This window comes from Benincasa hispida, chromosome 7 (assembly GCF_009727055.1).
Source record: "Benincasa hispida cultivar B227 chromosome 7, ASM972705v1, whole genome shotgun sequence".
In the NCBI taxonomy this organism is placed as follows: Eukaryota; Viridiplantae; Streptophyta; class Magnoliopsida; order Cucurbitales; family Cucurbitaceae; genus Benincasa; species Benincasa hispida.
The window spans coordinates 45,470,424-45,494,056 of record NC_052355.1 but is presented as its reverse complement, the minus strand read 5'-3'; the positions used below and the strand labels follow the sequence as shown (position 1 = coordinate 45,494,056).

The window sequence follows — 23,633 nt, the reverse complement described above, 5'->3', positions numbered from 1 at the left end:
CCTTTCTCACCTTACTTTTCTTCTATCCTTTAATTCTGACTTACATCGATTGAGTCGGAAACTTCTATAGGTTGCTTACCCGTACATTGAATACCTAGCTGTATTTGCTGTCTTAGACAAGGGCTATGGATCATTTTCGTTGCCTTTTCTTTTTCTTTTTCTTTTTTCTTTTTTTTGGGCACATTCAGCCTGCTCTTCGCGAGATGAAAACTAGAAATGGCATTCAGTTGATGAGAATGTTGTATCGTTTCCTCAGATGCCAGGCCAACAATGCCGACAGTAATTCTAATTCCGATGCTCTGCGGCCATTTTAGAGCCTCCTCTAATTTGCATATGATGATCTCCAAATGCAAAAGAGTTCAAATGCAGGTCCTTGATTAGGCTTCTGGATTTAAACTTTGAAGCCCAATGGGAACGGTTTGTTTGGTTACCTACGAGAAGTTGGATATGTATTCATTAACTACAAAGACAGTTCTGGCTGGATCTAGATGGCCTTGATAAATAATGGTGCAGTGCTCAAGAATGGACCAAAGGTCGATGACTCAGATTGGCTGCTCTTCCATGTGATGCCCTAAGGTTTGAGTTAGTTGTTGCTTAAGATTAGGGAATTTGATCAGGATCAATGAACCATTCGTCAACCACCCTTCATATATCTGCAAGCATTGAACCAGAAACTTCTTGTGGAGTTATTTTCCTTGAGATCCTCTCAAAGTCAAGGTCTGAACCGAGGTCAGGGATTCAGAGTTGATCGGAAAAAACAATGGGTTGGCCTAAGAAACTATTGAAAGAAATATATAATAGCTGAAGCTTGTATTGACTTCCATGATTGGACATTAGTTTGTTACATAGTTCAATTTCTCTTTTGACAATGAACTATGGAAATTAATTTGTTTATTTGGCTCAAATTAGTTGTTATATATCTCTCACATACTGAAACATATATTTCCAATTAACGAGATGTATGATGTAATTTTAGAAATGGAAAATATGGTAGTCTAATAATGGTAGAATAGAAGAAACTAAAGTGTCTTGCTAGTTGTTAATTCCTTGTTTAGACATTCCATTTCAATTTTCTATGACAACAGCTTTGATGAACATCATAAGGAAATTTTCTTTGAATTTCTATAATTCCAAAAGACGTTTACCATCAAATCATCCAAATGAATAAATCACTTTTACTTTTACCTCAAAAGAAGGAAATGTCTAGTTGAAATTTTAAAGTGAAAAGAAAAAACAGATCAAACAACTCATCATGAGATAAGGTGTTAGAAAAGCCGACAGAAGAATAATATATTATACAAAAGCGACAATTGCGTAAAAAGTACGAAGACCAATCAAATGAGAAAAAAAGTCCTACAATTAATTTAACATCAAAAGAAAAACACTTCAAAAAGGAAAAAGAAAAGGAACAAGAAAAAAATCTGAGACAAAATAGTGATATTTATTAGGAGTGCAACAAAAAAAACCAAAATCCAAACCAATACAAATCTATTCAATGGTTTGATTTGGCTTTTTAGTACAAAATTGGACATATCGGTTTCTATTCGAAGAAAATAAAAAAGTAATGATTCAGATCGATTTTTTTAGAAAAATCAATCAAAATGAAACTGAACCAATGATATATATATATATATATATACCTTTGAAAAAAAAAACTCTTCATTAGGTATTTTTTTACTAATTTAATTATTATTGTGCATGCATATTTGATGTTTAGATAAAAGACCAATTAATAGAGCGTACATTTTTTATTTAGAAAAGTGGCAAGAAAATAAATAAATAAAAGTTTCAAATTTCAATTTATAAAATAAGAAATAGACTCAATTTTAATTTAAAATTAGCAAAAAAAAACCAATTCAAAACAAAGTGAAAATAAAAATTAAAAAAATGGAAAGAAAAAGAGAGAATATAAAAAACTGTGATCCAAATGGATAATAAATCGATTTAAATAAAATCAAGTCATTGATTTTGTTCTTTATTAGATATTAGTTTGAATCACCTCTTATAAAATTATCTGATTTGATTCTTAATTGATTCTAAAACTGACAAAACCGAATCTATTATCACGCCTCATTTCTCATTTCTTAATCATAAGAGCCGGGAGGGCAAGGCGGCGTCCCGTTAATATACGCGCTAAAAAGCTGGTCAAATAGCAAATAAGAAGAGAAAAAAGAAAAAGAAAACCTACAAAATTACCTCACACTGCAGACTGGCACGTGGTAATTCATTTTCCTTTAAAATTTAAAATTTATTTGTTATTTTGTGAAATTTTATTTGAACGCAATATAAGCAAGATTTGGGATATCTCCTTCGATCTTTCTCTTTTCTTATCGTGTTTGGGTCACCGGTGGAGATCTCTTGTTGACGAGTACTTGTCGTTAAACCAATAGAGAAAAGGAATTGGGATTTTTCTTTGATTTCGTTCCTGAATCCATCGAGATCAACCAAAGTTCTCGGGTCGCCGCGCTAGGTTACGGGTAAGGGATTTCAATCATTCAATTCTTTGAGTTCTTGTCTTATTTGGTTGCTTTCTTAATTTTGGCCCCGATTCGTCTATCGCCGTGGTGTTTGTTTTCGATGTAATTGACGTCGATGTACATGTGCCGATACTGAGGTCTTAAGGGCTTGTTCGCCCTAATTTGTTAGGAATTGTACTCTGCGTGTTTGAACAGCAGTTTAGGGCAGAGATCTAGGGGTTTTGTTTACGGTGAGGGTACGGGAAAGGATTTATCGACGTGCAGCGGGCTGTCGTTTTAGTTTCGTTAAGGCGTGGGTTTGTAGTAGCTAGTAGTTTGTTTTCCGGATTGGATTATGTGTCTAAGGAGGTTACTTCGTGTTCCTGTTAATTCTGTGAATGGAATTAGATGTTATCACCTCCTTCTCCATTATTTTGGTTCATTTCGATGTTTGCTTTAGACTTTCATTTCAAAGCTGCTATATATATATAATTTACTTAAAAAGCGCCCTTCAAGTGCTCCATTTTTGTTTTTCGTTATGTTGATATCATGGAAGATATAGGTACCTCCTTGTCATTTGATTAAACTTGTTTCATGTCGTTCATCGAATTTTCACTTGGTTGAATTTTGATCTTTTGTATCCTTCTTCAATGGCATTTCTTCATGTGTGAATCGGGCATATTCATTTTTCTGCATCCACTATAATGCTTTTTTTTTTTTTTTTTTTTGACAAATGAATTTTAGATTGTTGTCTTGGTTTATTTTCAGCCGGTGAGGATGTCTACTCCTGCAAGGAAGAGACTGATGAGGGACTTCAAGAGATTGCAACAAGATCCACCTGCCGGCATCAGTGGTGCTCCCCAAGACAATAATATCATGCTATGGAATGCTGTTATATTTGGGTAAGCTGGGAAAATAAATTTTGACCTCAGTCTTTCTTCTTATCGGAATTTTTATAGCACAATTGCTTTTTGTTACTACTGATGCTGTGGTCTTTGACATGTTTTCTTTTTTTTTTTTGGTTGGCTTTTGCAGGCCAGATGATACACCTTGGGATGGAGGTATTCTTAATTTCTGTCTTTCTTGGCCTAAGTGACTTGTTAAGAAGACAACGTTGTGACTTACTCATTTCTTGTTTGATAATTTCATTTTGTTTCTGACCAAAACTATTCCTAATGATGATGTGTGTGTGTGTGTGTATATATTCACTTATCTCAGTTATATAGATATGTATATTGGCTACATATCTATTAGCTCTATACAGTTAAATTGATTTGTCAAAGACAATGTGTGTGCTCTATACCGTTAAATTGATTTGTCAATCTTAAAATTATCTGGTTCTGATTTGCATGATATTTTGTATTACATGTTCATGGTCTTCGTTATAAGCTCTTTTTCTGTTCAGATATGGTATGTGTTGTATTTTTTGGTGGAGAACTGAAGAATAATTATTAACTTTATAAAATTTTGATTATGGTTTCCTGGGACTTCAAATTCAAAATGTCAAGTTGCTTTCATCTCTCCTGGTGCTGCATTTTATGGGAAGTTATTCCGCGGGTTCTGCGTATTCTGATGTTCTTTTCCAAACATTGAAATGGATATTAGCATCTTGTTTAATTTCTGAGAATTTCAATTAATTTTGCATTCGGCTGGTATTTTATCAATTTATAAATTTCTCAGGTAGTTTATGAATTGTAATTTGGGTATTCTTTCTTTGAGTTGACCAGGTACGTTTAAGCTGACCCTTCAGTTCACCGAGGATTATCCAAATAAACCACCGACAGTTCGCTTTGTGTCTAGAATGTTCCACCCTAATAGTAAGTTCACAATCTCCAGGAATTTTTGCTTTATGTGATTCATTCTGGGTCAATCTAAGGTATTTTGTAGTCACCATTGGCACTGGGTTCAAGAAGATGCCTAGTTCTCCTGTAGGTTGTTTGTCCAGCTACTTTTTGGCATCTGCTAACACTATTGTCTGCTTCACTAAACCTTAGAACCTGACGTGTTTGGTTTGGGCCTGGGTGATTTTAATGAGTGAAAGGCAAGAGAGAGAGAGTATAACTATCTTGTAAAGAATGACAAAATAAATGTTCGTAGGTTACTATATAGTTTGTGACAATTTTATTTTTTAATTTTTTCTTTACATGTTGCTAAGCCTACACATTTTTTTTGCTCGTTTTCCTTTTTCCATCACCTTCAGTTTATGCTGATGGAAGCATTTGTTTGGACATTCTGCAAAATCAATGGAGCCCAATCTATGATGTAGCAGCTATACTTACCTCTATTCAGGTACCATCCAATCATTTTGGCCTTAATATATGTGAAGGCTGAATTTTCTTATTGCTGTATTAATAGCTCCTTTTGGCATTATATTTGGGTACAAATGAAAAGCATGTAATCATAGTCATTAAAAGAAACATGCCACTGCTCCTTTACTATGCCCTATATCCTACAAGTAGATCGCATATGGTTCATGTGTCAGGATGCCTATCATAACATATTTATGGAACTGGCTGTCCCCACTTACCCATGCCATAAAAGTCCCTATTCTTTTAGTTCTTGTTCTTGTTGTTCTCTGAATTCGTAGCATATGACAGATCAGATATTTATTTAACATACCAATACTAGTCAACACTGCAAGTATACCACAGCCCACTGGAAAAGGGAAAAATGAAGTTAGGTTTGGAGATAATTGAATTATCTGCCAATTATTTTGGTATGTTATGGAGAATGTGATAATATTGACAGTATTGGAAAAATAACTTTCGGAATTCAAATTGTTAAATGACTTGCTCGTGCTTTTCATTGATTTGCAAACTGACTTCTCACTGATGTTTTCACTCGTAGTCCTTGCTGTGTGACCCCAATCCAAACTCTCCTGCTAATTCTGAAGCTGCTAGGATGTTTAGCGAGAACAAGCGTGAGTACAACAGGAGAGTACGCGAAATTGTGGAGCAGAGTTGGACTGCTGATTAGCCGTAAAATGGTTGTAGGTGAACGGAAAATATAGTCGAGTGGCTTGTTTGCATGATATTGTACCTGGGAAGAAAACTGATTTGTTATGTAATTTGCGTATTATGTGATAATGCTTGCTTGGTTTATAAAGATGAACAACTTTGGTCTATTTCAATTCGATTATCTGTTAGTATTTTTGGCATCTTTCTCAGGTTAGTTTTCTTCTATCCTTTAATCCTGGCCTCTGATCGAGGTAAATGCCATTTTATCGATTGAATCGTTAACTTCTATGATGGTGCTGAGCCATGCCATGACAAATCACGGATGATCAAGGAGTGCTAATGTAGAGGTGACGGTTTCATTTTGCATAGAAAACTTTATTGCCTACTTGTACAGGGGCTTTTGAAATTTAAGAAAAGTTCGGGAAGGTATAATATGAGCAGTATATTTGTAAACTGTAGTTACATTTATCCCTTCCCCTCATGGACTGATTTTGATCTATGTGAAAGTTCCAAGGTTTCCACTACTTGTCCATCCTTCTTGAACTTGCATTGAATACTGCAAATTCCAGAGTACATCTTCAATCGAAGGTCGCTTGTTTGGATCTTTGCTGAGGCAGTTGATGGCAATTTGAATTGTGGTTTTCAGTGAATCAAATGCAAAAGAACCCTGAATCGAAGGATCAATTACGCCCCGTAATTTCAATACTTCTGCCAAGCCACTTTCAAACTGCCATAATATATAGAAGTCATTAGAATGTCAACGAATCTTTGAATTGTGTTGTACGCTCTTGAAAATTGCATACTAATGTTGATGTATTTTCTTTTTTAAATCTATGAGATACCTCACTCTTCAGATCATCCAGTTCCCTAGTCGCTGTGATCGGTCTGCCATTGATAACTTGCAGCAAAATAGCACCAAATTGAAAGATATCTTCCTTCTCAGGATTCTCACTTCTGTATTTAGAATCGAATTAGATTATTGGATTGTTGTAGAAAAGATAATCTAAACAAGGATGGTACCTTTTTGTTACATTCAACCCGCTCTCTGCATTCTGTAAAGTTTGAAAATAACCAGTCTTAGAAATTGTTAAAAGTTGCAATCGACCGAAGTATAAATAAAATCTTGTTCGACCTTTAGTGGCATGAGGATGTTGTAATTGCTTATTTTTGCACTCAGCGTCTCATCCAACAAAATATTATCGATCCTGATATCGTTCCCAAAGATGCCAGTCGCCATTCCAGTATGGAGATGCTGTATTCCTCTGGCAATGCCGATGGTTATTCCCATTCTCTGTGGCCATTTCAAAGCATCCTTCCTTTTCCAATCTGGGTATGCGATATAACATAATATTATAACAAGAGTTCAGACGAGGCTTTTTGAGTTTATACTTTAAACTTTGAAGCCAAATGAGGATGGGATTGTTTTTGTTACCTGTAAGACAATCCTTCAATGAGCCGTTGAATATGTATTCATCAACAATGAAGACAGTACTAGCTGGGTTCACTTGATCTTGATGAGTGAAAGTGCAGTGTCCAAGAACACTAACCAAATGCCGATGCCTCAGATTTGGCAGTTCTTCTATGTGCCGCGCTAAGGCTTGAGGTATGAGTTTTTGCTTAAGTTTAAAGCACTTGACCAGGACCACGGAACCATCAGGCAGCCGCCCTTTATATGTCTGCAAGAATTGAACAGAAAACTTCTTATTGAAATTACTTTTCTCGAGATCTTCACATAGTTGAAGTTTGAATCAATTCCTCACCTTTGCTTGGGGTTCTTCGGCAGCCAAGCTTGATGGGTCGAAGTTTTTTGTGATGTCTTCGATCTCATCCAATGTGAAGACCCGGTATGGAGGCAGCCCAAGTGCTGGTAGCCTTGTCTGGGGTACACGTCCTGTGTAATATCGAGTTAACAAGAACAAGCTTATAATTTTATTTTGAATGAAATAGAACTAAAAGGGGAAGAATATTGGCTTACTGTTGGGAAGTGGAGAGCCGCGAACAGAGAGTTTATCCGCAGTAGATTTCTCATATTTGGTCTCTCCAAATCTTCTTCTGTTTCGGATTATTACATAAATTAATAACAGAACAACACCTGAAATTCCAACAACGCCTCCAATGATGGCAAGCATGAGACCCAGTTTGGTGCTAAGTTTCTGTTTCTGTGAGTCACTTGGAGGCTCCACAGCCATTGCTTCCTTATGGCAGTAGGAATAAGTATGCTGGTCCTTCGAGCTTCCACTTGACAAGCAGTTCCAAGAAATATTCACTGTGCGATTTGAAGAATTTGGTCTGATGCAAGAAGGTAATTTTCCTATCAAGAGGTTGTGTGAAATGTCTACAAACTTAAGGTTTCTGTTGCAAGTTGTGTTAACCGAGAGTGCCCCACTTAATTGGTTATAAGCTAGGTTGAGATACTGAACTGCAGGTAGAGAGAAAAGAGAAGCATGGATTGGGCCAAGAAACTTATTGTAGGAGATATCTAATAGCTGAAGTTTATTGAGTTCCAAGATTCTTGAGGGGATTTCAGATCTGAATAAGTTTTTCCTCAGTATGATGATTACAACAGTTTCCCCCAGAGAAGGTGCTTTTTGTCCTAGTTTATTTTGTCCTAAATTCAGCTCTTCGAGAACTGCAAGCCCTCTAAGATCTGGAACACTTCCATTGAGCAAATTGTCAGCCAAAACAAGGCTCTTGAGACTATGAAGTTTTGAGATTGTTGTAGGGATGCCTCCATAGATAAAATTTGAGCTTATGTTAAGCACTTCCAAAGACGAGAGCCTATTAACTTTGGAAGGAAAAGGACCCCACAATCCCAAAGACACCAATGATAAGACTCTCAGGTTTGAAAGCTTGGTGAGAACAGTAAAGAAGGAATCAATGGAGAAACTATTTGAAAGAGTCTGCGGATAAGGGATGGAACTCACAGAAACTGATTTTGGGGCTTTGGAAGGAGAGCTTTTGTTTCCAATGACAGTTAATTCTGTTATGTGATTACCAGAACAGACAATTTTGAGTGAAGAAGAAGGAGGTAAATAGCAGAAGTTGGTCCAGTTTGACCATCCCTGAAGAGCAACGGGATACTCAAGAAGTTTTTGAATCTCAAATAGAATTCTGGTTTCGCTTGGAGGAAGTTGCCCTGTTGAAACTGGAAAGATAACAGCAAAAATGAAAGCAGGAAACCAAAAAGAGAGAGAAACCCAGGAATTCTTCATGTTCTTAAAGCTTAAACTCAAAACTGTGCTGCAAACCTCATCAGAAAAGCATGCAAAAGAGAAAGCTTTTTGTTTCTAATCAAACAGAAACTGATAGAGATGAAAGCAAGGAACAAAGTTTAATGTGCTTTCTGTAACAACTTTTGCATGGAGGAGAAAATACTTTGAACTTCTTGAAAAAGAAAGGGAAACGCAGAAGTAGTGATTACATGGAGAAACGAATCAGAGATCTGAAAAGAAATATAGGAGAAACTTCAGACTAAATGAAGCAGTCTCAAGGCATTTCCAACAGTCAAAACAAAACTCAAGAGAAGAGATTAAAGAAATCCTAATCATGTGCTCCCCAACCCACAATATAAAATTGAACTCTAGTTGCCCTGCCGCACTTCACTCTGACTTTTTCCCATCAGACTGTACAGAAAAAGTCAACTAAGCTCTCCCCAATGGCCAGCTCCTGGTGTTTGACCAAACTCACTACGGTGGATCCGCAAGTTTGTCTCTTAATCTCGCGCCTCCAAAGCACGTGGCCTTATAAATGATTGGTATTTAAAAATATATGGCATAGTGAAACCTCGAGAAAATCTCAAAAACTAGTAATCTATGGTAGAATTTTGAACAAAATGGCTAATTTGTCAATGTCAAACAAACCCCGAGGGACCAAAAGAAGGTTTAGATTAAATTACCATAATGGTCTTAAAAGACTAGCAAGGTTTGGAGTTCTGCTTTGTCGGTTGAAGTTGACTGAAAGTGAGAGATGAGAATTGCCCTGAAAGCCAGATGACTACTCCATCTTGTGGTTAATGACTTTATTGCGATTTGTTACACCTAATCCATCCTTTTGTCTTCATAAGCATTATTATATTGCAAGAGGAAGCAGCCTTTTCCAGCTCAATAATTTGTTCTTTTGCTAATTGTAAACGCATTTCTTGGTACCAGAATCAAAGATTACGAAGATAATATTTGTATTGTTTTGGTGGGGGAAATGGATTGAAAAAGCATAATTGTTTGCGCTAAATCATAACAATATACATAGAAAGTTAATAGGAAATTGCCAACAGTGCAGTCCAAGCGGGGCGGAATATCAACAGCCCAATTTTGAATCGAAGCCCAATTTTGAATAGAAACATCCATACAGCAATTCCTCCGTACGCAGTACCTCCGGTGTGGTGGGGCCAGATTATTTCTGCATTTTCCATGTCCATGGCGTAAAACAGACCATTTGGCGTCGGTGAAAAGGACGTCGTTGGCCACTGACGGAGGCGCATTTGCTGTTTCGCTGCCGACCAGAGGATTCGGCCGGTATCGGCGTCCAGCGCCGCCGTTGTTGTGTGGTTAGTGGGCGCGAGGGTGAAGCGCGCCTGTTCGTCCGTTTCCTGTTTAATTTTAGTCCTTCTTACTTTTTACTTCCGAAGACTTTTAGTCTGAGTCTTTTATTTTCAATAAATTTTAATTTTAATTTTTCATAAGTTAATTTTAATTTTTCATAAGTTAACTTTTATCAAAATGAATTAAATAATAATAATTTTTATGTAAACAGAAAAAAAAGTACAACATATGGGCTTGTTTCAAAATTTTAATAAAAATGCTGATATATATTGAAATATTTCTGAAGAAATCAACAATAAACCAGAGGAATAATTTTAAAATTTATTGAAATTATATAGATTAAAATTAGACATTAAAAGTATATGACTTGATTGACAAACTTTAAAATATAGAGATCAAGATAATATTTTAACATTTTTTACGAATAAATGACGTCAATTTTTTAACTATCGTATGGTTTTATTGTCTCAACAATTGTGAAGTGAAAGTACTGAACATGGCTTCAATACTAATAGTAATACAGTAAACTCAATGATGATCCTGAAAATCTTGTAATTGTCAATGTATCTTCTTAACCACGTGTACAATATATGATTTTTCCCTTCATCTCAAATTTGAATATTTCTTGGTTTTTTTTTTATATCTCAAGATTTAATTATCTGTTTAAATTTGCTTAAACTAAAAAAATATTTTTTATTTTATCTTTCAACTAGTGTAAAAGGAAACATTTCAAAAGCATAAATAAAACCAGATCAAAGATACTTGATATGGTTTAACTTTTAAATAATTAAAAAAAAAAAACAATATTTTTTACCGCTCATAGCTCCCTTTATAAGCCACACGTGAGAGTAGAAATGTGAAATTTTGACCCTCCTAGTTGAGTATACATATGTAAGTAAGTTGAATTATATTTAGATTAATAATTATCTATCAAACAAAATATTTAACATTAGGAACTAAATCTTTTCTGAAAGAGTACAAATCTGTCAAAATGTTTTGATATGTAAAGAAAAATGAAAATGAATGGTAATGGTAATAAAAATTTAGAAGCAATAGAACAGAACAACCCCATGAAGAAATAAAGTGTTGTAATATAATCATGTCCTTGTTGCTGCTTTTAAGTATGTCATATGTCAGCCAGAGTTCCCCCAAACACTTCAATGGGACATAACAAAAATTTGGAAAATTTTAAATTGCCCCAATGAAGTGCTCAAGGGAAACTCTAGTGGGCACCTGACTCTCTCTTTGATTTCAAACAATTTCATGGTTACCAAACTCATAGAAGACCTACATTTATATAAGAAAAAGAAAAAAATCTAATGTCATTTGAACTTATTTTCATATGAGAAATATTTGGAGTATAAGGAAATATAGGGACGAACCTGGCCTGAATGATGTACCAAATCAAGGGTTTGAAGTGGACACAAGAACTCATCCCTCCTTTTCTTTAACTTTGAATCTTTTTCTTTCTATGAATCTGTTCTACGACTCTCCCACAAAAATCCCACTTGAAATGGAATTTATACCAAAATCTCTTATGCTAAATAACCCATCTTTTTATCTGCTTAAATTGTTTAAAACTAAATCTTTAATCTTTGATTTGTAGTTATGTTTTTTCAAGATGTTTTGGTTCCATTCGATTAGTTGCATTCAAGTTCATAAGGTTTAGAGTGGTTGTTTGGGTTGTGAAAATCTCTCGCTACTACCACATACATAAGCAGAAAATAATTTAGAGAATAAAAGAAAATAACAAAAATTTATGCGAAAAGCTCTAGAGAAAAACCACGATCCTACATAGAGAGAAAAAAAATTCTGCGTTGAAATTTTCTCTTTAATCCTAAATATATAAAAGCGGATTTTCAAAGCTTTTGTAACTATTCACATCCTTTTATTTACTCTCAAGCTTGAGATGAAAATTAAAAAAGAAAAAAACTAGAGTTAGCCCGCTCAAACTTGTTTCCTAATTGAGATGATATGAAATCAAAACATACTCTTTCTATAATACTACATAAAACTCATGACTTTCTTGTATATTTTCTAATATGATACAATTACTATTCTCATATGTTGCCAAACAAATCTTACAGCTCTTTTCTAGTTTCAATTCAATCTCTATAGTTTAAAAAGTTCGACTTAATTTTCATTTAATCTCTATAATTTCAAGAGTTTAAGTTTAGTTAATATGATTTGTCTCTTTACAAAGTATTAATTTACTCCGGAAAAAACTACCTATTTCAATCTATAATTTACTTTAACCCTCCTAAATCGTATTACAGTCACCTAACAAATTAGCTATCTGGATAAAAAATCAATAGTTCATTGTCATACATAAGAAAATTATCTTGGTAACAAGGACAAGTTGTTTAGATTTGACTAAAACATATTATTAAATTTAAAGAACCATGTTACTCAAATTAAATTATACGAAATGTGTGGGATTCTCTTTCTAACACATTAAAATTTTGGAGCCCCCTTGGAATCAATAAACCAGAGTGAAAAAGAATGGGAAGGGATAATGATAAAAAAAAATAATAATAATAATTAAGTGCATCTCGGATTACATTGATCTTTGTTTTTTTTATATTTTTTAAAATTATGTCAATCTTTTAAGATTAAATTATAAATTTGATTCTTATCCTTCGATAAAACCTCATAATAGTCTCCTATGCAAACAATAGGGACTGATTCTAATTAGAAACCATAGGAACTAAATTATAATTTCTCCAAATTATAGGAATTAAATTTACAATTTAACCATTCTTATGTGCATAAAAATGAATGTATTTTGAGATGTATTAAGTATAAAAAATAAGTGGCTATTGGCGTCTCAACACGTACACATTTTTTTTTTTCATATCTTTTAGCTTCTTCTGCATCTAAGGGATCCCTTTAGACAACCCAAAAAAAGGTAAAGAAATTCATTTATGGATCAAGATATGGCATATTACCACAATATGAAAGAGTAGTGTCCATATACAATATTCTCTTTGTGCTACCTCTAATTGAACCCAACAATTCGTCTAGGTTCATACTAATTTACTTTTTGTGGCTTTGGCTTCCTTTGATTCTTCCACCAATTTCTACCATGAATGAATTTATGAAGCATATCCAAAAATGCAGCTTACCCATTGGCCTATAAATACCAAATATACAAAGAGTTTATGAATTAGGGCATTTGGTGGAAGAGAAAAAATAAATTGGGATTTGTTTACAAGTACAAAGATCCTTTGCCTCCTAGAGTTTCCCTGAACGACTTCATTTAGGCAAGAATTTTAATAATGCTTTCCTATATTGAAGTGTTTGGGGGAACTCTTGGTGTCAATTGGATCAATTACAGTGTTTCATTTTACTATCATGTTTGTTTCTTTTTATTCATCAAGCCACTTATCTTGGGATTTGATTTTTGTGTTATATTATTTTCTATTCTTGCAGAGGAAAACAACAGTGAGAGATTTCAACCAAAAAAGTTTAACAATGGAGCAGAGTTATTTAAGAAGATTCAAACCTTCCAAGTGTATAATGTATTTCTTTATATATTAACCAACAGTGTAACAGATATTTTTTGATTTCTCCCTTCAAGATACAATAACTACCTAATGAAAATATTGTGTAATGTGGCTCAAACCAATAAAAAATTGAGTTTACAGCTCTATAATTAAGAACACTCTTCTTTGCTAATTGTTCATCGCTTTTAAAAGAGAAAATAGATTAAAAAAAAAAAGGATTGAAGATAAAATCTTATTATCGTATCGAAAATAAGGTAAGTAAAAGTAAGATATTTATACTAGAATTTTAGATCTAGAAAATTTAATACCCAATTTTAAACATCTCTTTTTATATATTTTTACACTAATTTGTTACCAGTAAAGCAACACAAATTCCCTATCTCATTTAAAAGTTAAAACTTCTAAAATTAATAATAAATATTAAAATGTAACAACATAATGTACATTGCACATCTCAAAAAGTTTTTTAAAAAAATCAGTCTGTGAAAATGAAGTTATTTCTCTTAAAAGTAGAAGACAACACTAACTATATATATAAAAGTTTAATAAAACATCTACATATATAATGTAAATGTAAATATTAAACATCTTTAGAATTATCTTGAAGATGGTAAATAAACATCTCAAAAGAAATGTTGAAAGATCCTAACATTTTTTTTAGACTCAAGGGTAATTTCATAGAAATATTTAGGATATATTATTAGAATCTAAGAAGGCCTAGAAAAATCGTTTTAATTGAACTCCAAGGGAGTTGTATCTCATTTGAAAAAAAAAATTAAAATAGAGAAACTTAGAAAGAGTGAGAAAGTGAGTATTGAAAGAGTGAAAAGTGTATTTTGAAGTGTTTATTGTGTAGAGTTCGGAACAACGATTCCAACACAATTTGAATGAAATTATATGAAAAATATATGGCCGAAACAAGCTTAATGGAGCAATCCATGAGGTGATGATGTGGTAGAATTTCTCATCAAGTGAACTAATTGAAATGTGCCACTTGGAGTAATTGAGGAGTGATATATAGTGAACTTTTGATTTTTGAATTTGTTTTAAAAAGAAAATGAATTAAATAATATTTTATGTTTGTATCTGAGTGTTAGTTTTGGAAACATGACATTTATTTTTTGTTGGGGGGTTTTTTAAAAAAATGATTTTAAAAAATAGTTTACTTTAAATCAAAATTATTTATTTATTTTTTACCAACATCCAATGACCCAAATTGAATTTGTTTTTACCTACCTCATCTATTTTTAAACTCCCATCTTCTCCAAAATTAAAACAACAATTTCACATTGTTTTTACAATCCTCTATAAAAAAAAAAAAAAAAAAAAAAACCCACCATTATTATTCTCTCTCTATGCTTCAAATTTTTTTTCATCTAATTCTTGAGAGAGATATCTTATGTATTATGAGGATTAATTTGTTATGAGCTAAAATTTGTAAACCCACTCTTGTAGAGAGTTTGTCAAGTGTGTTCTTTATTTTTACAAACATTTTTTTTTTTTTTTTTTTTTTTTGTAAAAGTTACTCTTGAACCGAGTTGTTGTAATGGTTTGAACCTAATCAGTGGAAAGGATTAAGTTTTCCCTTGAATTCGCAAAAATAACGGTGTAACGGTGGGGTTCTAATTCATGGAAAGAGTCGGAGAGATTCTTATTCAAAATCCCAAGAGACGGATGTAGGTCAAGTTTGACCAAACCACTATTTTAATTTTGCAATTAATATTAATATTTATTACATGAAATTATTGCAATTTTTGTTTTTGAAGCCTATTGTTCATATTTGTATATTTTGATTTGTAATTCTTACTACATTCTTTATCAGTCTTGTTAAATCAAATTGGGTGCTTTTAAATAGTATTATTTACTAAACGATTATTTTAGGTTTAATTTATTTGCATGATTTTATTGTTTAAATTACTTGTTAGCAAAAAGTTTGTTAATTTTTTAATTGGGTCCACTTAGTTAAAAAGTTCAAATTAGTTTGATTGTGATGGGGTGTATGCCCTAAAGCCTCGTAATTTCATGTTAGTTGAACCAATGGTTGATTAATTTTATATTACTCGTGCAATAATCCATTAACCTAAGATCCAACGTTATCTGATGTAACTTAAACATGTATGTCAACACATACAAGTGAATCATATTTAAGTGATAACCTAAATGGTCTGTAGTATATAGATAAGGTTGGGTACCTTATTTTGGTAACACTACTGATACGACCCATTTTATAGTTGTTACAATTGTTGTAAAGTACTACAAATGATATGATCCTAATCATTCTTGTGGAGATTATACAAAAAAGTTTGTATAAAAATAGGATAAAAAAATGCTATGTGTCTTTTTATAACGCCGTTGCTAGAAGAGACTTACATTTCACCAGGATGATCATAGGTGACTTGACCTTAATCCTAAGTGAGTTGTGAATTTCTGCCTATGAAGATGATCCTTTGATTTGTATGAGTGAGAGTGATTAGATTTGCCGACTCAATAAGTCTACCATTTTGGGGATTCGTTTGATTGGGGAGCTGGGAACATAGCTACATAAGAAGGGGTTCACTTATTCCCTATAGTTAGGGTAAAAAGATAAATTGCTCCCTTGAGGTCTGATTTCAGGACTTGAACAATGAGGCACCTCACCCTCTCCTAGCTCGAGAGGAGTTCGGTCATAATTGGTCTATGACTAATTGTTCATTAGAGGGATCAATAGTACTTAAGAAGTTAGATGTAATTACATGGGTAAAATGATAATTTGACCCAACTGTATTTACAAGTAATTTGTGAAGGGTCAACGAACTATTGATTGGTTATATCCAATAAACACATAAATATATCTATAGTGCAAAGAGTTCAGCTGTCGGTCTTTAGGGAGTGACCGACAGTTAATGAATGTTGATTAATTTGATTGAAAGAATTTAATAAATTAATCTTGTATCATTGGAGCTTCAATCTATAGGTCCATAAGATCCCCTCGCTAACTCAATGAGGACTAGTGGGAATCAAATTAATTTTGATGTGATTTAAATTGTCCAAATTAATTAAAGGGAATTAATTGTATAAGATACAGTTAAATAATATATATTGATATATTATATAATATAATGTATGTTGATACATTTTTATGAGAGAAATAAATATTTGAATATGATTCAAGTATTAATTATATGAATATGATTCATATAAAACTATATATTTAAATTTAGTTTGAATATGATTCATATTAAATTTATATAGTTTTATGAGAGAAATAAATGTTTGAATATGATTCAAATATTAATTATATGAATATGATTCATATAAAAACCAGGGGAATTCTTATAAATAAGAAAAAAACAATAATATTTACACTTTATAACAAAAACAAATTCCAGTTTTTCTTTTTTTAAAATTATCAAAAATACCCTTCTTCCTTGCCCATTTTCCCTTTTTGAAATTTCATTTGTCGCGCTCGCTCGTTAAACTCTGTTTCCTCGTCGATGCCATGGTATTCCTCCTCACGATTCTCAAATTACAAATACCGTATTGATGTTCTTATCCGCTTATTCTCCTCATTGAAACCATGGTTTTCCTTCTCGCTGATTTTTCTTTTCTTCAAATTTGATTTGTTGTGCTTGCTGAACTCTGTTATTCTTTCTTCCCCGTCGAACGCATTGATCTTTTTCCTTGCTGAATGCTGTTTTTCTTTCTTCCTCGTCGAACGCATAATCTTCTTCCTCGCCGATCTTCTTCATCGAAATTATTCCTCGAGCACGGTACGATTTATATCTTCTACTTTTTGTGTTTGTAAGTGTACGTTTCTTCATCGAATTCGTTTATAGTACTGATTTTTTTTTTATCTGCATTGCGTTTATGTGATAAATGTTTGTGGATGAATTGTTGATGGATGTTTCGGGATAGAATTCTCGTTTTAAGGTTTTCTTTAAAGTTTACAAATTAAACGATCTGATAGCTTTTGTTATGCGATCGTGTAGACTTTACTACACAATCGTATAGCATTTGCTAAACGATTGTATAGCTAATGCTACATGATCGTGTGGCGTTGGCTGCATGATCGAGTAGGCGCTCGCTTGCTAGACGATCNGTATAGCATTTGCTAAACGATTGTATAGCTAATGCTACATGATCGTGTGGCGTTGGCTGCATGATCGAGTAGGCGCTCGCTTGCTAGACGATCGTGCGATATTGGATAATCGACGCATCCTTGTGTGCTAACCGATCGTGTAGCACTGTCCATCTATGGCTTTTTCCCCGCAAATAGATAGTTTTTGGTGTGACTATGTATGGATGTGAACATTTCTCTACCCCTGATAGACAATGATACACATATATCACTGTCTATAAGTTATATAAAGTGATAGAGTTTTATCACTTTCTATCAGTGATAGACAGTGATATAGTTCTATCACTGTCTATCACTAATAGAAAGTGATAGAACTTTATCCTTCTCTATAACAGTGATTGAGCTCTATCACTAGTGATATACCGTGCTTGATATACTGTGATTGAACTCTATCATTGTCTATCACTGATAGACAATGATAAAGCTATATACATATTAAGTTTTTCTTTAAATTTTACAAAGTTAAACGATCAGATAGTTTTTGTTATGCGATATATAGAGTACTACACGATCGCCTAGCATGTAGCATTTTCTAAATGATCGTATAGTTAATGCTAGGCGATTGTGTAGAGTTTTTTACACGATCGTGTTGCATTGGCTACATGATCGTGTAGGCGCTCGCTTGCTAGACGATCGCGTGGTATTGGATACTTGATGCATCATTGCGTGCTAAATGATCGTGTAGCACTGTTCATCTATGGCTTCTTCCCCACAGATAGATAGTTTTTGTTGTGGCTATGTATGGATGTGAACATTTCTCTACCACTGACAGACAATGATACACATATATCATTGTCTATAAGTTATACAAAGTGATAGAGTTTTATCACTTTCTATTCGTGATAGACAGTGATATAGTTCTATCAATGTCTATCACTGATAGAAAGTGATAGAACTCTATCACTCTCTATAACAATGATTGAGCTCTATCACTAGTAATATACCGTGTTTGATATACTGTGATTGAGCTCTATCATTATCTATCACTGATAGACAGTGATAGAACTCTATCACTCTCTATAACAATGATTGAGCTCTATCACTAGCAATATACCGTGTTTGATATACTGTGATTGAGCTTTATCATTATCTATCACTGATAGACAGTGATAGGGTTATATATATATATTAACATTTTTCTTATACAATCTTCTTTTCCTTTTATTGCAGTAAATTGATACCATGGTTAATATTCCTGTAATCGTTTTTTATGGTGGACAGTGGACTCATTACAATTCTTATGAGAATTATAGTGTTGCTAAAGTTTTTGTTGATGATATGATAGACTTCAATAGTTTAGTTAGTTTGATATTGGGTGAAATTCAGTTGGATATTTCAATGGATTTATCAGTATTGTTGGATTTTGGTCAAACTAATATTCAATCCGTATTTCAAATAAAGCAAAATAAGGATATCAATTGGTATTTATCTTTGGCTAAAGATTCAGGGACTAAGCATCATTTAGTTGCTTATGTTAGTCATCATTCTGTAAAAAGATCTTGTAGGGGTATTAATGGTGGAGGTGGTGATAGATTGCTATGTTTAGGTTCTTCTTCTAGTTCTTCAAATGATCAAGTTATACAAAATGTTTATTTTAATGGCGATTTGAAGGAAAAAGATGTATTTGGAAGTAAAGAAATACTGTGTAAGTGTTTTTATGTAATAACAATGAATAAAAATTTTCAATTTAGGACTACATGGTCAAATTCAAAGTCGCTTGAATTGAAATGTTTGCAAGAAGGTTGTCAATGGTATGTTCGGGCATCTCAGTACAAGAAGAGTGAGTTATGGATGCTTAGAAAGTATATTTCCGATTATAATTGTTTAATGAACACAACTCAAAATTGTCATAGGCAAGCTTTGTCATCTGTAATTGGGGATTGCTTGAAAGAGGATTTTAGGTTTATCTCTACTGATCACTCCCTTCCTAAAGATATTGTTCATAAGGCTCTACTAAGCTTGCCGTTAATATTAGTTATCAAAAAGCTTGGAGGGCAAAGAAACATATATTAAGATCATTAAATGGTGATGCAGCTGAATCATATAGCTTGATTTCACAGTTTTTTGAAAGGTTGAAAGAAATGAATCCAGGTATTATTTCAAACGAAGTATTCTTCTTATAAATTTTATATCACTGTGTATTGTAGATGGACTGTGATAGTCATCTAGCACTATCTATCAATGATAGTTATACATTATTGTCTACACTGATTAACTGTGAGAACCATCTATTATTGTCTATTTACCAATGATAAACAATGATTGATTTGTTACCATTGTGACTAATATAATTGTTTTCATTTATTTTTTCAGGAACGTACACTGCTTTAAAGATTAATGAAAATGGACATCTTAAATTTTATTTCATGGCTATTGGTGCATCTATTGAGGGGTGGAGGTATTGTAGATCTACCATATCCGTTGATGGCATGCTTTTGAAGTCTAAGTTTGGCGATACTCTACTATCAACTTCCACATTAGATGGTAACAATAATATTTTTCCCCTTGCATTTGTTATTGTAGATTCTGAGAATGATGTATCATGGAAATGGTTTTTCGAACATATACAAACTATTTTAGGGGATAGAGAACATTTACTCATTGTCTCTCATCTTTGAGCATTCCAAAAGGTGTCTTAAGTGTGTTTAACAATATTGAGTACTATGTGTGCATTTAATATGTTATGTGAAATTTGAAGAAGTTGTTCAAGGATCCTTTGATTGATCAATTTTACTTTAGTTATGCTAAATGTTATATTGTTGATGACTTCGAATTTAATATGAGTTATAGGAGTCAATTTCTCCAAATATTCGAAGTTACCTTATTAATGTAGGATTTGTGAAGTGATCTCGTGCATATTCTCGAAGAAGAAGGTATGAAATGATGACAACAAACTCTTTAAAGTGTGTAAATTCTATTTTGAAAGAGAATAGGAACTTACCAGTTGCAAGTTTACTCGATGCAATTAGAGGTTTACTGCAAAAATGGTTTCATGATCGAAGGAAAGTTAGTTTGTCAATGACAACAATTTTGACTCCTTGGGCAGAGAATATATTACGCAACCAACATGAACAATCAAGAAGTTTCATGGTAAGTGTTATTTATAAAATTGATAGGAGAATGATATTCAATGTGATAGACAATGATAGATTTCTATCACTGTATATCACTGATAGACCATGATAGAAGTCTATCACACTAACCTTGATAGATTTCTACAACTTTTTATTTTTTTGTATATTTGGTATGTTTGGTATGTTTACAATGTGCTGATTTCTTTTCCCATTTTTATTTATTAAGTTCGTCCTATTTTCAACGTTGAATACTCAGTAATGGATGGTGATAAACAATTCCTAGTAAAGCTTAATTTTGGATATTGTAGTTGTCGAGTATGGGATTTTGAAGAAACTCCATGCTCTCATGCGCTTGCTGTTCTTTGGCTGCTTAACATGGATATTTATTCCTATGTATCTAATTATTATTACTCAAGCGCGTTGTCATGAACATATATGGGTTGTGTTTGACCTATTGGAGTCCATTCAGATTGGAGGGTTTTAGATGATGGTATTAAAGCATTACCTCCTATTTTTAAACGTTCAGTAGGAAGACCTAAAAAACAAAGGATTCCATCTATAGCTAAAGTTAAAAGTAGTTCATTAAGATGTAGTCGTTGTCATTCTAAAGGTCACAATTCTAGGACTTGCAAACTTCGCCTAATTAGTCAATGATGTAATTATTATAGTTCATTTTTTCCCTTGTATTGCCAAATAGATTGATATTAGAACTTATGAAAGTTATTTTTACCCTTTGTTGGTTCTATTATTGAGTTTGTAAGTGAATGGAACACTATCTTTATATGAATAAAATTATTGAATTTCTTTGATTATATTCATTTTCTAGACTGAAACATGTGATATACCCATGTATAAAAACACTGATATATACTGATAGACACTGATAGATTTCTATTAGTGTCTATCATTTATACACACTGATATACTATGGTGTTGATTCATTTTTTGGCATCAATAGAAGCATTATAGAACTATAGTAATTGAGTTGAGAGTTGATAGACACTGATAGAAATCTATTAATGTCTATCAGTAAAATATGGAATTGATAGTCTTCAAAAGTATATAATATATATTTAAAAATTGATAGACACTATGATCGTTTAGAATTTACTAAAGTATCATTTGTACGATCGTGTAGTTTCTATCGCATCGTGTACTCGATCGTTTAGCTTCGCATCCAATCGTCTATACGATTGTTTAGCTCATCAGTTGTCGTCTACACGATCATTTAGCTCGAGTCAACTATCGTCTACACGATCGTCTAACGCTTCATCCAATCGTTTACATAATTGAACTATCGTTTAGTTCTTAGAGCTTTGTCTACACAATCGAGCCGCCATTTGGTAAACGATAGAAGAATTTCAAGCCTCAACATACTACCACCCTTGACTCTTGAATTGTTATTGACCGTAAAATCTAAGTGTTTTGTGATTGTGAACGTGAAGATCATAATCGTCTGGGATAACAAGTGGTATCAAAGCTCAGTGAACAATTCTTTCCCCAAGTGAGATGGAGCTTACAATCATGTTCTTTTTTAATAGACCATCACTAATAGACATTTATAAACTTCTATCATTGTTTATCAATGATAGAATTCATGATGTACCTAATAGAATTACATTGGACATATATTTGATAGTGGTTTATTCATCATGTATAGAATTTTATCCAACACATGTATAAAAGTTTATAAAATTGATACAATCACAGCAGATAACATCATTAGTATAAACTAGAATTCTTATAGATGTAGTTCTACCATCAATGTTCATTGTCACTTGTAACATTCACAAAATATCATTCACAAAATAACATAGTTCATTGTTAGTAGTATTGTAGTCTTTTTCAATAATATTGTAAAACCAAGTTCTAACATTAAGTTTGAGAAGGTTGAAATTCATATTGAGAAGGTTGAGATTAAGTTTGAGAGTTTAGTTGCGAGATGTTTAAGCTGAAGCTTGGAGCACTGTCCATCAATGAATGTCGTTTTAGTCTTTTTCTTCTTTTTAGGAGATGTTTTTTTCCATTTCCTTTACCTTTGTTGTTTGTTTCCTTTCTCACTTCGATTTCTCATTGATAATTTTCTTGTCATCATCTAATACTTTTGGTCTAAACTTTGTACGTTTTCCTTTTCCTGCAGCTTCAACAACCTAAAATAATAGTAACAAAAAAGAAAGTTTAATATTAGAATTTGAAAACTACATATCATGACTGACAACAACTCTTGGTTACCTTCTTTTCCGTTGGTTATTTTCTTTTATTTTCAAGTCTTTTTTTCTTTTCATTCTCGTTTTCTTCTTCACTTTCTTCCTCATCAACTTGTTCTTCAACATGCTATTCTTGTTCAACAACATTTTTTTTATCAACAGGCTATAATAAATAAGTAATAGTATAGTGTTAGACATTGATTCAAAATTCTATAATACTTAAGAAGATAACCTATTGCTTTATTTTCTTTCATAGTGTCTATATATATTTACCTTATCGTTTTGTTGAACATGATCAATTTTCTCCATATGTTCATCATCTTCAAATTCTTTTTCCTGCAAACATGAGAATTAATGAAGTTATAGAAGTATACCATACACTGATAGAATTCCATCAGTTTAGTGATTGACCTCATTTACTTCTATCATGAATGTCTATCATTGATTGGCAATGATAGACCTAGTAATAGATTTAATTGACTTTGATGACAATATGTAGCTTAACAGAGACAATATGTAGCTTAACAGAGAAGGCACATAGCTAAAGAGACGAAACAAACCTTTTCCTTTCCATCCTCTTCCTCGAACACTGTTGTTAATTCTTGTGTCTTTGGGGTTTCCAAAGATAGAGGTTCTATATCGTCAAAATGATCTTGTGTTTGTGTATAAGATTCCTAAAACAAAAAACATAAATCAAATACAAAGATAATGAAAAGAATGAGATTCCTATAATAAAAGACACAAAACAAATGGAAGAAAAATGCGTTGATAGGCAGTG

General features: G+C 32.8%; 2 protein-coding genes across 2 annotated transcripts; one reads left to right on the top strand and one right to left on the bottom strand.

The window, feature by feature from the left end:
* The first annotated feature begins 2,282 nt into the window (after window positions 1-2,282).
* Window positions 2,283-5,580, top strand: LOC120081368 (ubiquitin-conjugating enzyme E2 2). Its single transcript, XM_039036174.1, has 6 exons — window positions 2,283-2,477; window positions 3,225-3,358; window positions 3,492-3,517; window positions 4,184-4,273; window positions 4,657-4,745; window positions 5,304-5,580. Exons 2-6 carry the CDS (start codon window positions 3,234-3,236, stop codon window positions 5,430-5,432), a joined length of 459 nt encoding a protein of 152 aa, XP_038892102.1. The 5' UTR covers window positions 2,283-2,477; window positions 3,225-3,233; the 3' UTR covers window positions 5,433-5,580.
* Window positions 5,581-5,747: 167 nt separating this feature from the next.
* Window positions 5,748-9,177, bottom strand: LOC120081367 (probable LRR receptor-like serine/threonine-protein kinase At1g14390). The gene is made up of 7 exons (XM_039036173.1): window positions 7,389-9,177; window positions 7,174-7,304; window positions 6,846-7,089; window positions 6,546-6,739; window positions 6,434-6,465; window positions 6,256-6,367; window positions 5,748-6,140 (listed from the first exon to the last, which is right to left on the bottom strand). Exons 1-7 carry the CDS (start codon window positions 8,623-8,625, stop codon window positions 5,910-5,912), a joined length of 2,181 nt encoding a protein of 726 aa, XP_038892101.1. The 5' UTR covers window positions 8,626-9,177; the 3' UTR covers window positions 5,748-5,909.
* Window positions 9,178-23,633: the final 14,456 nt, after the last annotated feature.